The sequence below is a fragment of the Vulpes vulpes genome, unplaced genomic scaffold (genome assembly GCF_048418805.1).
Source record: "Vulpes vulpes isolate BD-2025 unplaced genomic scaffold, VulVul3 u000000695, whole genome shotgun sequence".
NCBI lineage: Eukaryota > Metazoa > Chordata > Mammalia > Carnivora > Canidae > Vulpes > Vulpes vulpes.
In genome coordinates, this window is record NW_027325815.1 from 1 (window position 1) to 15858 (window position 15858).

At 59.2% G+C, this 15858-nt stretch overlaps 1 protein-coding gene across 1 annotated transcript; it reads right to left on the reverse strand.

The window, feature by feature from the left end:
- Nucleotides 1–649: 649 nt before the first annotated feature.
- Nucleotides 650–9782, reverse strand: SH3BP1 (SH3 domain binding protein 1). The gene is made up of 16 exons (XM_072746311.1): nt 9536–9782; nt 8297–8339; nt 7959–8063; nt 6830–6906; nt 6414–6525; nt 6225–6301; nt 5581–5725; nt 4971–5039; nt 4720–4810; nt 4141–4286; nt 3460–3571; nt 3019–3100; nt 2852–2932; nt 2288–2404; nt 1484–1581; nt 650–927 (listed from the first exon to the last, which is right to left on the reverse strand). The coding sequence occupies exons 1-16, from the start codon at nt 9592–9594 to the stop codon at nt 752–754; spliced, it is 1590 nt and encodes a 529-aa protein (XP_072602412.1). The 5' UTR covers nt 9595–9782; the 3' UTR covers nt 650–751.
- Nucleotides 9783–15858: the final 6076 nt, after the last annotated feature.

Genomic DNA, 15858 nt, shown 5'->3' on the forward strand with positions numbered 1-15858 from the left:
CAGCTCTAAGCCTCCCTGTGGTCTTCCCTGGCTGTTCTAGCCACTAGAAGCCAGAGAGCAGCCGAGAAGAGGGGAGGGGAGGCCATGGCTCATTCCTGGCTTCCTCCAGCTAGCTCTCTGCTCAGTTGCCTTCTCCTTGAGGAGGCCTTTCCTGATGCACGCCCTAGAGCAGCTGCCCACTCCAGCCTCCTAACCTGCTGTCTTCTCTTTAGGGACATGTCTCACTGCCTGGCACGACAATATCTGTTTATGGGAGTGCTTGTTGACTCCCTCTGCCCCAGGAAAACAAGGTTTCAGGGCAGCGTCTGTCTGTCTTGCTTATCTGAGGAAAGTCACGGTTTGGGCCCTGGCAGTGTGATAACAGAACCATGCCTACTTGGTAGGGAGGCAACATGGTACCATGGAGCCCTTCTAGATTTAAAGGATCAAAGAGAAGACTGGAAGGTATTTACAAATTCCAGCTGCCCAGCGCCTTTGTTCCCTAAATCCCTGGGGCCTGAAACAGTGCCTGGCACACAGGAGGTGCTCAGCAAACTGAGCCGTATACTGAACGCGGGAACACATCACAGGCCGAGAGGAATACGGCTTCTGACTCTCCACCCCATCCCCTCCAAATGGGGAAACTTGGTATTTGGGTATGAAAACACAATAATCACCTTTCCTAAAATGCTGCTGGAAGTCCTGAGATGGTGCCTCAGGCCGATGTCTTGGAGCAAAGACATTCATGGGGGTCATTCATATCCATCCGTCCTTACCTTTCCTTGGGGGCCAGTGAGGCTGGGGTCGGGGCTGGGGCCGGGGTGGGGGCCGGGACCAGGGCTGGGGCGGCTGCCACCATCGTTGGAAGCTCCTCAGCAGCTGGCCTGTTGCTGACCTTGTCCTGGGGGCCAGGGGCTGAGAATAGGCTTGACACGTTGAAGTTGATGTCTGCAGACAGAAGGAAGCGGGTCTGAACTTGCAGAACCTCTGCCAGCTGCCCTTAAAACCTAGGCCAGGGTCAGGACCGTTGTCCCTTTCCCCTGACAGTATGTGGACCCTGTTTCACCTTCCCGCTCCCATGTGAGCCTTACAACAATCCTGCAAGGTAAGCAGGATCATCCCCATTTTACAGATGAGACACTGAGGCTCAGAACAGGGAAGCAATGAGCTCCAGGCCTCCTGGTGAGTTCGTGGGGCTGCCAGGGACTGAAGCGGAGTCTGAAGGACACCGAGCTGGGCAGATGAGGGCACAAAGGGATAGGTTCACAAAGGCAGGCACTTCGGGGTGCCTGGGTGGCTCAGTCAGTTAAGTGTCTGCCTTTGGCTCAGGTCATGATCCCGGGACCCTGGGATCAAGTTCTGCTTTGGGCTCCCCGCTCAGCAGGAGTCTGCTTCTCCCTCTCCCTCTGCCCTCCACCCCTGCCCTGCTTGTGCTCTCTCTCACAAATAAATAAAATTAAAAAAAAAAAAAAAAAAAACCCAAACACAAAGGCAGGAGCTTCACCTCCAGGGAAGAGGGTGTCTGCGTTCTGTATCAGAGCCTCCACCACGCCCACCACCTGGATGGATGACACTGAGGCGGCGTCCAGCTGGGCCTGGTCCCTGGGGCAAAAGGGAACAGAAGTAAGCTGTCCATTTCCTAACAGTCTTCGTGACCCCAAGTCTCTTTCTGGCCCAATCACATCAAGTGCCTGTTCTCAGAAAGCTCGCAGACGGCCAGCAGATGGCCAGCATGTTGCTCACATGCCCGACGTTCCCACGACAGGTGTCACTAGTCAGAATGGTTTTCCCCTCACAGTTCGTGGATCAAGGGAGCCTCTACCAAGTAATCATCCTCAGCAGATGAATGAATCTTTGTGCCATCAGTGACCAGGTGCATTATAATGACCCTTCACATACCCCACACTGCACTTTATAGCTTATAAACCATTTCTCCATTCGTTATCTCATCTAATTCCCAAAGCAAAAATCCTCAAAGTTTGTAGTTTCTCTCCAATTTATAGATGAAGAAATGGAGGTCCAGAGAGTGCCTTCCTGAGACATTTCTGGAAGGGTGAGGGGTGGGGCTAGAACCAGATCTTTGGGCTCCCAGCCCTCCAAGCACCCCCCTACCATGATCACCCAACGCCTAGCTCCAAAGCCCTGTGGGGTCCATGTTCTCTTTGGGCTGCTCCTCACGGCAGTTTCTTGAGAATAGGAGCTGCTCAACCCACTCCAAGGATGGGGAAACTGAGGCCCAGGGAAAACATAAGCAGGAGATGGTTGGAGTGGGTGATTGCCACCTTCCTCCCAACCTGTGGCCCCTCACCCTTCTTTCTCAGGGGGCCACAGCAGGTTGGGCCCCAGGACGATGGCGATGTTGCTGGGTGTCATCTTATTCACCTCCTGCTCCTCAGCCAGTCGTGCCAGGAACTTCATCAGGTACCTGGGGAGGCAGAAGGTGGGCTTGGCCAGGGACAGGGGCAAACTCTGGCCACGAACACCACAGATGCTCCAGAGGCCTCAGAATTCCTCAGCCTGGGGTTTCCAAAGAGAGGCAAAGGTCCCCCTCAGGATGGCTTAACATTTTTTAACAGTTAAATTAGCTGATCTGCTGAGTGCCAGGTGTGTGTCAGGCGCTGGGCTAAGCTGCGAATCCCCCAGCCACCCTGTGGGGTAGGGACTGCCATGCTGTTTTCCAGGTGAGGGCACTGAGGCACAGAGAGGTCAAATCACCTGGCCAGGGCCACACAGCCGCAGAGGTGGGAATTTCAAGCCAGGTGATGTGGCTTCAGAGGTTTAGTTCAATGTCTAGTATAAAACACATGACTAGCACATCTTAGGTGTGTTTTCGGAAATACTGTTGAGGCCAAGGGGGCAGGCTCAGGCTCACCTGAGGTTGTTGAGGCTCTCCGGGGGCAGTTGGCTGCACACCTCCTGGAGGGCCTCTAGCCGGGCCCCTGGCTCCTTCAGGCTGGGGACAGGGAGAGACCTGGTGAGCCAGTCTAGGGCCCCAGGGCCCCACCCCTGCAGCCCTGCCTTCCCCAGCTCCCACCTCACCTGGCTGCCCTCATCCAATCGTCATAGAGGTCAAAGGTCATCAGAGGCTCTGGAAGCTCCCGCAGATAGGACTTGAGGGCACCTGAAATGGTGGTGGGGGTGTTGGACACAGTGCCCGAAGCCCCCACCTCCACCCCAGTGCCTAGCTCTCTCTGTCTGTTAGGAACTAGGCCCTCGTTCACACTAACATGTGCAGGTCTGATCATTTCTTTGGGCCGTGGGTCTTCTGGAGAAAATGATGAAGTCCAGTGGACTTGTTCCCAGGAGAATGTACATGCACTGCAGGGGGTTCATCACGGACTCCCCCCCTTTATGAACCCGCCTCCTGAGGGCTCGATTATCAGGCCTTCAGCCAAACCATCACGGGAGCATTTCTGGCAGCTACGGGGAAGGGATCTGGGGGGAAGGCCCCCTCCTCCCTGGGCTCCTGGGAGTAGGCACCTGCCACAGCATGGGGGTCAGAGCAGAACTCCTGCAGGCTGCCGGGGTCCGAGGCCATGGTCTGCTTGAGGCGCTTCAGCACTGAGGCTCCAGCGGCCAGACGGAAGAGGCCCTGTGGTATGAGAGGGAACGGGCGGGGGGGGGGGGGGGGGTCACGGAGGGGTGGGCAGGGACGGACACCCTGGCGGGAGACAGGTGTCTGGATAGGAGTGGAAGGGAGAGAGGAGGCTGGCAGCACTGTCAAGACGTCTAAGTTGGTCTCTGAGTAGAGTTTGGCCTCCTCAGGGTCTGTCCTCAGGAAAGGAGCTGAGGACGAGCGACAGCCAGGTGCCTGGGACAGATGAGGGCCTGTGCAGTCGTGACTGCACCATGGGGGGTGCCCAGCTTCACTGCCACCCCCTCGTGCGCCACTGGGCATGTTTTCCTCTTGGCCTCCGTCCCCGCCTTGGAAAGTGGAGCCAGTGAAGGGTTGTGGGGATAACTAAGTGTCAAGGCCTTAATAGCACAATGGCTGCCTCACGAGCATCACTGAGTGGGAGGCAGTGTCAGTTTGACCTCCGGAGGCTGTGGCCTCACAGGCACCTGGGCTCTAATGGTGGGATGACAACCACAGCCGGAGCAGTATGTGGAGCGGTGGCACAGAACCAGGTGCCCCTCCCTGACCTGCCCCCTGGGCCCCACCTCTTCCTTCATGCCCTCGGAAAGCAGCATCCTGACGCAGGCTTCAATGGGCAGCGCGATGTCCCGGCCCAGCTCTTGCAGATGGGTTCCCAGTGACACCCCATACACCCTGAAGAAGGGGGCGGCCATCATCGAGGGGGAGGGGTCTGCAGGGACGAGACAGATCAGCGGCCCAGGGTCCTCCCATCCCTGGCAGCCAGGCCAGGGCAGCCAGGGCAACGCCCCCCCCTCCCCGCCCAATCCTCGAGGGCTACTGCCTAGGCCAGTGGTACTACCTCCCACCCAACCCTCCAGGCCACATATCTGGAAATCACCCGGCATCTCTCTGGAATCCACCCACCTCCACTATTTCTGCCCTGCTCCAGGGCCCCTCCCTTCTTCCTAAAGGACTCCTGTCTTGCCCCCTTCACTCCATCCTCACAGAGCAGACTACCTCTCCACCACAAATCGAATCAGAACGAATCTGCCCCGAACTCATCCATGGTTCCCTATGGCCTTTCAGGATGGAGCGCAAGCTTCTAAGCATGCCGAGGGGGGCTGGGTCGGGGGTGTGGGGCCAGGCCCGGCCTGTGTCCCCACCTGCTTGGCTGTGGTTCTCCCTCAGCTCAGCCAGGGCTGTGTCCAGCGAGCTCAGAGACTTGCGATGGTAATCCGCTTGAATCTCCATAAGCTGCAGAGACAAGAGGGGGACCCCCTGGGGAGTGAAGGAAGCTGTGCCTCCCTGGAGTCTGTGAGAACACACCCCTCCCTTCCACATCCTGAAGGATGTCCCAGTGGCCCCTGATGTCCACCCTTGAGTTCCAGCGGCTGGAGCCCAGTCTTGAACTCACATGGATGAAGTAGTTGGCATATGTGTCCTCCTTGGTGGCAAAGTGGTATAGGTCGGCCAAGTACTCATCCTTGGAGAGAGAAAGGGGAGGGCTCACCAGTGAGGCTGGGGCCCAGGGGGCAAGCTGAGACCCTGAGGCACAGAGAGGGGTTAGTGACTTGTCCAAGCCATACATGGAGGGCCCTGGCCAGTTCTCTCTCTGCTATGGTTTGCATTTGGGGACACGGGAACCCGTTGAACTCTTGAAGGGCTTTTACAGCCTCTAGCCCTCATCTCTGTGCCGCACACCTTCGCACAGTGGTTTGCATTATTCACCGTTCATTCCTTGACTCACTCAACAAACACGCCAAGACCAAGGCAAACACAAGTCCCTGCCTCCCAGGAATCATGTGTGCGGTGTAGACAGAAGAGGCCATGAGCTGGTGGCTGAGCACAGAGCTTGGGGGCTGACTGCCTGGACTCGAATCCTGGCTCTGCTGTTTCCCAGCTGTGTGGCCTTGGGTGGGCACATCACCTCTCTGGGCTTCAGTTTCCTCTTCTGTGAAACGGGGAGGGGACCCGCCCGCCCTTGCCGCCCCCTCACAGCCGGGGAGCTCCAGGCGCCCACTCACCTTGCACTGCTCCACCTTCCTCTTCAGCTCCTCCTCCTCTTCCTTCAGTGTCTCCACCTTGGTGGCTGTGGCTGTATGGCTGTAACTTCCAGGGCCACTGCCCAGGCCCTGACCGCTGCCTGAGTTCTTAGCTGCCTGAGTGAGCCTGGCAACGATCCCCAAGTGGGGTGGTCAGTGTCCCCCTGCAGCACGTCCAGATCCAAGTGTCCCCTCCATATGCCTGCCCACCCAGGATTCTAGGGTTTAGGGATGAACATCCCAGAGCTCCCCTGGCCCTGGGCCTCACCCACGCCTGAGTCGCGAGTGCTCAGGGCCTCCCCCTGGTGGTGGGCTTGGTGATTATGGCCACCTAGCTCCAGAGTGGAGGGTGGGGGCTTCCTGCAGGCCAGGGATCTTGGAGGATCATTCCTGGCTATCCGAGGCTCTGGGGTCACGTGCAGCTGGCAAGAGCACGTGCACACACATGTTCACAGAGGCACTCTTACAGGTGCCCTCACGACATGAGTTCCTAAACGCTAGATGTGTGCACAAGTACTCACACTAACTCTACCCAGTGGTCCCTGCTGCATCCTCCCAGTGTGGCTTCTGGCCACCTCTGTAGGCTGACCTAGGTGCGGACCCCACCCAGGGCCTATGGCTCCCACCTGCTCTTAAGGGTGTTCCAGTCGGAGACCAGCTTCTGCAGGCTTTTCTTGTGCTTGAGGATGGCTGGCAGCTCCTCCTGGGAGTAGGCACGGGGAGGGAGGGGGTCAGCGGGCCGAGGAGGTAGGAGTTGAGGCTGGGGGAGCGGAGGGCTGGGGATGGGGTGAGGATGGGGAAGTGGGGAGGGTCACCTCACTCAGCCTGCTGAGTGGCTGCAGAACATCCCTCTCCAGGGTCATCTCAAACTCGGCCAGAATGCGGGCCAGCTGGTTCTGAATAGCACAGCTCATCTCTAGGGCTTTCCTGTGGACACAACACCAGTGGGCCCAGCACTCCCACAGCTCCTCACCCCCATCTGGAAACACTTGGGGGTCTCCTCCCTCCCCATCACCTCCTGCCCCTTCTATCTCTCCTACATCTTCTCTGAGCCAAACACCCTCCCAGACCTGGCCACCCTCTCTGACCTGGACACTGCCCTCCGGTGCAGACACGACCCTCAGCCTGGTCATCCTCCTGTTGTGGACGCCCTTCCACACCTGGACCCCCTCCCAGCTCAGATCCCCCTTTGGCATCTCTGGGTGAGGGACGGGGCCCTGTCTGTGCTCACCCCATGCTGGAATCGGGGTCCAGCTCCTTGAAGCTCTCGGCCATCGTGGTGGACAGAGCCATGAGGGGGAGCTTCTTCTGCAGGAAGGGCAGGCCTGGTTGTGAGCACCTGCTGGGTCTCCCTCCACCCCACCCAAGCACGTGGAGAGTTCCTGGGGGATGGAGCCCCACTGAGGCACTGAGTATGGACAGGGGAGCAGGGAAGCCAAGATGGCCACAGTCTTAGGTGGGAGTGGAGACAGGATGACCAGGCATGGCTGAGCGACATCTCCCTGTGACCATGTCCCCCACCCTGTCCCATCTGGGGTGCCCTTTTTGCCTCCCAGAAACGAATCCACTGAGCACGAAGGGATGACCAAGTACCCTCCCACACCAGAAAACTAAGAGAGGGCATGGAGCTTGCCCGAGTTCACACAGCTGGAAGGAAGACGGAGGCCCTAGGAGCTCTCTGGGAGTGGGGCTGTTCCCCTGCCCCAGGGGAATCTGTGGCTTGGCCTTAGTCACTGCTGAACTCAAAACCCTCCCACCTACAAGTTACGAAGAGCACCAGCTTGGGTCAGAAAGACCAGGGATTAAATCTCAGTTCTGCCACTTATTAGTCGTGTGACCTTGAGACTTCACCTCCCCGTGTCCATTTCCTCATCTGTACAAAGTGCTAATGAGGGCAGCCTCCTCCTAGGGGTGTCGTCAGCGGTAAGTGAGGCAACACGTTGACACAGCTGAGCAACAGACTAGCAGTCACCGGTCTACAAATGCTCGCTGTGGATTGATACTGGTGAGTATTAATATCAGCCCAAATGCCACTTCCTTCAGGAAGCCCTCCCACACGGCCTCAGTTCAGAGGCCTGCTCTGGTCCGCTGTGGGGCTGACCAGACAGAGAAGTTCAGGTGCTGTGGGAGGCCTGGCTCTGCCTCAGGAGAGTCCGTGCAGACGGGACCAGGGTCAAGAAGGGGGTGGTGAAGAGATACAGCGGTGTCACTGGGGTGCCTGAAGGGTCTTGGGACAATGCAGGCCCCACCCCCTCAGAGCCAGAGACTCAGATGGGCAGGGAGACCCCAGCCCTGCCCTCACTCCCCCGCTGGGCAGAGGTGTCCTGTCCAGGCCCCAACTCCCTGGGACCCCCACTCACCACCCGCTTGTCCATATCCGCCCCGCTCTGGCCCTGCAGACAGGCCTGCAGCCGTTTGTGGACATTGTGGGCTGCTCGCTTGGCCGGCTCCAGGCGCTGCTCTACCTGGAGGGGGGGTCGGGGTTTATGGATCATAGGAGGTGGTTGCCCCCTGCCCCCCACTGCCCCATTCTTTCCCCAAGCAGGAGCCACTTTTCTCTTCCCTCCTCCTGGAGACCCCATGGCCAACAGCTTGGGGTATGACTCAACCGGGTCCCCCAAATGGCGTCCTCACGCGGCCCTCTGCTGACAGCTTGCACAGGCCTGCCTTGCCACCCGCTGCTGGCCCAGGCATGTACCTGCTGCAGGTCCTCCCCAAGGAACTCAGCCGTCTCCGGGGTGCTGTGGGGGAGGGAGGAGCTTCTGCTGAGGCCGCCCAGGTTAGGAAACCCCCTGCCTCCCCCTGCCCCCTCAGCAGGGCACCTGGACCCCTGTTGCTTCCAGGGCCCCTCCTCTTGGGGCCCGCCCTGGGTGGCCTGCCTGTCTGCCTCATCCCAGTCGGAGCACATTCCATGGGGGCGTGAATAGGATACACGGCTTTTTCCTCCTCCACCCAGGGCTGTGTCCTGAGAGAGGGCCGATGAAACCCAAGGCGGTGAGGTTGGGAAGCCACCCCAGCCTCTTCTGCTGACCCTGGGAAGAGGAGGCCAGGCAGGCCCCAAGAACGGGAAGTGTGCGAGCTCAGACTCCTGGGCTGTCAGTCATGCAGGAGTCAGGACTGCAGTGGTGTGCAAGCCCTGAACCCCTGTTCAGGGACACTTGGGGACACTGAGGCCCAGAGCAAGGGCGCCTGACTGCCTAGGCTCACATAGGCATCCATGCGGTGGGAGACTAGAGCCAGGCCTCTGGACTCTCAGTCCCCTCCCCTGGGCCCAGAGAATGGGAAACTCCCAACACAGAGGGAAGAGGAGAGAAGACAGGCTTTGGGAGCTCCCCAAACTTCTGGCCTCCACTCCACCGGCTCTGGGGTCCAGCCGGTGAGAACAGAGACCTGGGGATGTTTCCACCTGAGGCTGGGAAAAGCAGAAGCAAGATAGAGAAGCTGGAGGCCTCTGGGCGGGGGGTGGGGTGGAGGGGGAGAGGCACAAAGCAGGACAAGAGGCCCCTCCTCCCACCTCAGGGACCTAGTCTCCTCTCCCTCCCCAAGGTTTGGGGCCCGATCGCCCCCAATTGCCCCCGATCGCCCCCACTCCAGGCGACCAGAGATGGTTAGCTGTCCCCATTGTACAGAGGGGACAAGTGAGGCCAGGAAGGACCGTTCGCTCAAGAGGCTCATGGAGGCCGAGAAGACCCAGCATCCCTGATCCTCCCTGCACGCAGAGGGCTGGGGGTGCCCCCTTCCCCAAAGGGCCTTGCCCCTCCCGCTCTGGCCGGGACGTGGGGTGGCTCTCGGAGGCGGGGGAGCGACGGCAGGGCTCTGGCCGGTCCGAGGGTGTCTGTCCCGCCGTCCCCAGCCTCCCCGCCCCTCGACGGCCGCTCGGGTCCGGCGGGGGTGAGTGTGTGAGTGTGGGGCGGGGAGGGAGAGGGTTGACACTCACCGTCCCAAGCTGCCCGTCTGGGCCAGCTGCCGCATGCGATGCAGCTGCCTCTTCATCATCTTGGGCGCGGGCGGGGGCTGCGGGGTCACGGTGGGGGGCGAGGGCCCGGCAGCCCCCGGCCCAGCCTGCCTGCGCCCGCAGCGCCGCGCTCGCCCCGGATGGGTGGGCGGCGCTCTCCGCTTCCTGGGCCGGCGGCGCTCGGGCGGCCGCTCGCTCCCGCCCCCTCCGCGGCGACTCCGCCCCCGGCCCCCAGGTCACTCCTCTCTCCAAGTTTGTTTGCTCGCTCGCCCCCGGCTTCCGGGCCCCCCGCGGTCCCCGGCCGGTCCCCGCGACTCGTCGGGCCGGCGGCCGCCGGGCGGTCCACAGGTTGGTGGCGGCCCCGCCCCCGGCCCCGCCCCGCCCGGTGGCGGGAAGCAGGTAAGCCGGCTCCTGCCCCCTCGCGGCCGGACTCTGGGCTCCGCCCCACGCCAGCCCCCGGCCCGGGGTTTAGGTCCCGCACCCCTCTTAAAGGTAAAGAGGGTTGCACGCGCGCGAGGCCGAGGGCCCCGCAGGCCTCCCCAGCCCGCGCCGGCGCACCCGAGCCTGCCGAAGGGTGCTGCCCTGGGGTCCTCTCCGAAGGACCTCCTGGCCACCTCGAGCTAGAGATGACCCCTGCCTGTTCCCCTACTGGAGACTTTTTGGAGACTGGCCAGGACTTCGGCTTCCTGGGGCCACCGTGTTGCTTTGTGCCCTTGGACAAGGCACTAGAACTCAGGACTTGCTCTTTAATGGTCTGATGGGCCAACTGAACTGCCCATCCTGGAGAGCGGACAAGATAACCTTGGCTGTTCCCGTTGTCCCTTTAAGGGGGGGGGTTGCCCCACCCTCCAGAGCAGCTCCCTGACAGCCAGCTCCTTCCCAGCCCCAGCACAGTTCTCTCCACTGTCCTTAAAGCCTCTCCTTCCAGCAGACTTTGTGAATCCTTGCCCTTCCTCTCGTTAAGACAGTGAGGTGAGTGCTGCTCTGAGCCCCGAGACTCAGTGGTAGTGATTCTTTGGCCCTCCACCCAAAACACAGCTGGGCATACACTAGGTGCTTCATAACTGTTAGTTAATACAAAATGAGGGACTTTAGGGGAGCACCTGGATGACTCAGTGGTTAAATGTCTGCCTTCAGCTCAGGGCATGATCCCAGGATCCTGGGATCCAGTTCCGCATCCAGCTCCCTGCACAGAGCCTGCTTCTCCCTCTGCCTGTGTCTCTGCCTCTCTCTCTGTCTCTCAGGAATAAATTAAATCTACCAAAAAAAAAAAAAAGGACCTTAGGAAACAGTAGGGTCTCCTTACTCTGAACCCCTGGACTCCTTCGGCATCAGGGACCCCAGGGAGAGTGGGAGGGGGAGAGACAGCGGTATGGTCCTGCCACTCCCCCTGCACTTTGCTTTGTTGGGAGTTTTAACTCAGTTTGAGGATTACTTGAGCGCCTACTGTGTGTGGGTGGGCAGACTGGGTACTTCATGGGGACAGGACCTTGGCCTCAGACAGGGGCCCTGCCACAGGGCGAGCACTCACTGGGTGCTGACTGCTTGCTCCTCCAGTCCCCCGGAGGGAGAGCCAGACCGGCCCAGCAGGAGTGGGAGGAGGTGAGAAGGGAACCCTCTAGCTGCTGTTGCTGCTGCTGAGTCAGAGCCTCACAGCCCCGCAGCCCCGGAGCCCACCTGAGTGTGGAATCCACTGGATCCAAGGCTCAAGCTGGCATAAGGAGATCCCAGACAAGGTTTCCTAGCCCACCTCCCTTTCACCAACTGGAAGGCCTCTGGAAGAAATTCTAGAAAAGGGGCAGGGCTTGAGGAATGCCTTGATGGTGGGAGAAATCAGAGTCCAGTCTAGACCTGGCTTCTTCAGATGCGGGGTTAGGGTTTGCAAGGTTTGGGTTCCAGTCCTGGCCTTTCCCAATTCCTCACTGGCCAGATCCCAGAACATCAGGGTGGTTCAAGTCTCCCCCCATTTCTGCAATGGGCACAGCCTACTGTGTGCACAAGTAGGAAGCTGAAGACTCCTAAGCCAGCAGCTTGACACCAGGTGCCACTGTCTTGCTGTCTCAGAAATCTGTGGGTTACAGGGTGTCCCCACCCTGTTTCAGCCTGCCTCCAGCCTGGAACACACTGGGTTGGGTTTGTCCACTTCTTCAGCTCCTCTCAAGGTCCCTGAGGGCAAGGTCTGGCTTCTACCTTTGTCCCCTCTAGGCTTGCCCAGGCCTGGGCCCCAGCTTGGGTCTGCAGGGGGGTCAGGACACTTGGGCCATAGCAGTATCAGCTGAAAACAACCAGGGTCGTCTAATCAGCCTGGTGGAGCTCTGCACCTCTCACCCAGGCTCCCCTTCAGTCTGGCCCAAGAGCTCTTCTCTGTCTTGTCTGGGTGGGGCTGCTGTGCCTCTGGGTTGGGTGAGGGGTATGTTTTAGGGTATATTTAAGCTTGAGCACACTTGGATGCTGAATCATAAAGGTTTGGAAGCCCCAAAGGTTGGATCATTGGCTGTTCCTTCGAAGGATGTTGTAATCAGAGACTTTTGGACACTGGAAATTATATCAGTGAATGTTGAGATCGTAGTTTTAGAAGTGCAGATGCACGGGCAAGGGGGGGTGGGGGGGGTGGGAGAGCACTTCAGAGGTCACCAACCAACACCATCTCCAATCACAAGAGCTTTTCACACTGCCTTGTGAGGGCTTGTCGACTTGGCTGGCTTTCCTCTGCTCGTGCCGAATCCTGCGTGGCCTAGCAATGTGCCATGGTCCCAGGAGCTCAATAGACCGGGCTGACTTGAATGCAAGTGAAGGCATTGCATCAATGGACACTTATTTCCAATCCAGAGACAGCAAGAACAGAGCTCAAGTGTGTGTGGATGAAACCGGCCAGCTGGGCTCAGCCTCGAACTAGCTGGGTGACCTTGGGTGAGGTAGTCCACCTGTCTGAGCTCAGTGTCCTGGGTAAAATGAGAACAATAGTGGGTACCTGACAGATTCTTTTGAGGACTAAAGGAGTTCCTACATAAAATGCTTATAACAAAAAAAACAAAACAAAACAAAAATGCTTATAACAGGCCCTGCTCCTTGTTATCCAGCCTGCAAAGTCTGGAATGAAAAGACTCTTGCCTCCATTTCTGCCTAGTTGCCCCCTAAATGTGTCCTGCTGCCTTCTTGGGACAATAGCACTTTTTTTTTTTTTTTTAGAAAGACTTTATTTATTCATGAGAGACACAGAGACAGAGAGGCAGAGACACAGGCAGAGGGAGAAGCAGGCTCCATGCAGGGAGCCTGACGTGGGACTCATTCCCGGGACTCCAGGATCAGGCCCTGGGCTTAAGGCAGGCGCTCAACCGCTGAGCCACCCAGGTGTCCCATAATAGCACATTTTTTTCACATACTTGCATACATCTCCCAGTGAGGCTGGCATCATAATCCCCATTTCCCCCTACTGATAAGTAGGCCAAGGCTCCAGGGCACCAGGTCCCTCCCCAGGTCCCTCACGGTTATGTGGTAGAGGCCAAGTTAGAAAGCTGACCTGAGGGGCACCTGGGTGGCTCAGTGGTTGCGCCTTTGGCTCGGGTTGTGATCCCGGAGTCCTGGGATCAAGTCCCATATCAGGCTCCCTGCATGGAGCCTGCTTCTCCCTCTGTCTGTGTCTCTGCCTCTCTCTCTGTGTCTCTCATGGATAAATAAAATCTTAAAAGAGGAAAAAAAAATCAAGCTGACCCGACAGGCTCCCAAGCCCTCACATGCATGCCAGATGCCACTGCTTGGAGGCTCCCGAAATGCTGCCTCCTGCCCCCTCCATCCCCACGGCTGCCTCCCGGGGGCAAGCCTGGGACAGCCTGGGAAGTGTCAGTGGGTGAAGCTCAAGCAGAACATGCGCAGGGAGGCCAGTGGCTGGCGGGGAGGTGATGGTAGCAGGGTCGGCTGCGGGGCCACTGGACTGAGCAGGAACGTCGTGTTACGGACACTTGAGCAGATCGCTTGTTTGTGGTCCTACCAGGGCCGGGCTCTGAGTGGAAGCTTCTGCCCAGGGTGGCCAGGCCTGTGGGGCGATTTCTGGGGCTCTGAGAACTTGCTTGCCTCCTTCCCAAGCCAGAAGCACTTTCCCAGAAGGAAACCCTAGGAGGGGCAAGAGCAAGAGGACTTCCCAATCCTGACAGCCCTCCAGAGTCTGTGCCCTGATAACCCTGGCTTCAGGGTACAGCGGCCCACGGAGGGCTGGGTCTCCTAGGGAGACCGGGGTGTGGGGCGGGGGGGGGGGGGGGGGGGTGGTGGTGGTGGTGCACACAGCGTGCTGCCGGAGGGCACCTCACCTGACAGCTGGTTGGACTCGCCCTAATGTGTGCCCTCAGGCATTTACAAGCTCTCCGAGCCTCGATTTTCTTGTCAACTCTTGTCACTGCAGGCAGTTCTGAGGAAGAGTGCCAGGCCAGGCCTCGGGCTGGCTCCTGTGCCCTCCTCCTGTGCAGATCGGGGCAGAGACGGGCTCTCAGGCGGGTGGCTGCCACAAACAGATGAGCAGTGTGCTGTAGTTGCCAAAAAAGAAACCCCAACGAGCTGCTTTCTCCAGCCGCATGAATAGAAGTGGAAGTGTGGCTTCAGGGTCTGGGAAGTCCCACTGCTCCTGGCGTGGGGGTGGGGGTGACCCTTCAAGGCAAGAGAACCCCCCTTCCCTGTTCCACCACGAGGACTCCAGAGGCTCTGGGTCTCCTGAGCGGTGCTCCAGGCCTCTGGCTGAATCCACATACGTTATATGGAGAGTGATTCCTCCAGGGAGTGGAGCCAGCGGAGGGTCACCTTCCATCATCAGACTCCACCCCCAGCCCTGCAGACAGATGCGGGCTCCCTCCCAGCTCTCCTGTGACATGCTGAGCTCCTGGCTCACAGGTTCCATGCCGGCCTGTGGGCTGACCGCGGGGCCATGCCTCGCATGCAGGCCGCTCAGAGGCACCTGCAGGACGGCAGATGGTTGGGATAGATTGACTAGGGAAAAGGGAAGGTGGTAGGTCAGGAAGATGAAAAGGGATAGCCCTGTCCCTGCAACATCTGGTCACCCCACGCCAACACTTTGGTGACCAGTTTGCTCAGGGACTCTTCAGAAGGCCTCAGAGAGGCCTTACAGCTCCCCAGGTCGCTTCCCACAATCAAAGAGGAACCCAAGGGCCAGAGAAGGAAGCATCTCCCTCAAAGTCACACAGCAAGCCCGGGACCCCACTGGGAGCAGGTGGAGACTCCCAGCCCGAAGCTGCACCCAGTCCCATCCCACCCTGCAGCGCTTCCACAGTTAGGACAAGATCGTACTGCAAATGGTGCTTCTGGGACTTAAGGGCAGCATCACAGGGAATAGGGTTTTGTTTCATTTAGAAGAACCTTCCTACTACAGACTCTTTCAGGGACATCACAAGTGTCCAGGTGGAGTCTGGCCCAGCAGAGAAGGGAACAGGAATCAGGCCATGTGGCTGGGGGTATACAGGGGTCGGGGTTTGTGGAAGCCCCACTGCAGGAGGGCTGAGTCTGGTGAGGGGGGTTCCCGTGGTGATGTGAGGCGCATCCAGTGAGACCTGGCATGGAGAAACCCCCCTCATTGCTGAATGGAAAGGAGTGCCCAGGCTGGGGAGTGAGCATGCTGGGCTCTGGGAAGACCAGCGGACTGGGCTGTTCTCCAGCAACTCCCAAAGTATCTGTGGAAAGGGGTTCAGCCTGGGAAACACTGGGTTAAGCAAAGTGAAACAGTTTTTTAAATGCAGGACTTCTAATTGGCTACTAGGGAAGAGAGATGGCGGGCAGCCTTGTCCAGACCTATCTCAACGGGAACCCCCTCCTGCAGAGCAGCACGGAGGTCTGACTCCACACCACACCAGGCCGTGCCCTGGACTAACTCCCCCTAACGCTGGCTTGCTCTCAGCTTCCTGGCAGAGCCATTCCCCAGGGACTGGACTCCCAGTGAAAACTCTGGTAACACCAGGGGGTTAAGTGTGCCCCAGCTGGGACTGGCAGGGGGCCCGGTGCAGCATCCCCGGGCCTCTCTAGAAACAATCTGCTGCAATTAGCACCCTGCTTCCTGGGAGCAGCCTCTGGGGAAAGCGAGAAGAGAAGCAGGCAGGGCTCTCAGGGGAGTGTAGGCCGCAGTTGTGTTTGGAGGGCTGAGAGCAGCAGGCGGAAGTTGTGAGCAACAGGGGGCCTCCCACTCAGCGTCTGCAGCAGCTGGGGCTCCTGGCAGGCAGGCCTGAGCGGCCACTCGCTTCCAGCTGGGACAGCTCTGGGCCCGCCACAGCCCTGGGCCCTCTGTGGTGACTCAGCACCACCACGGGCCC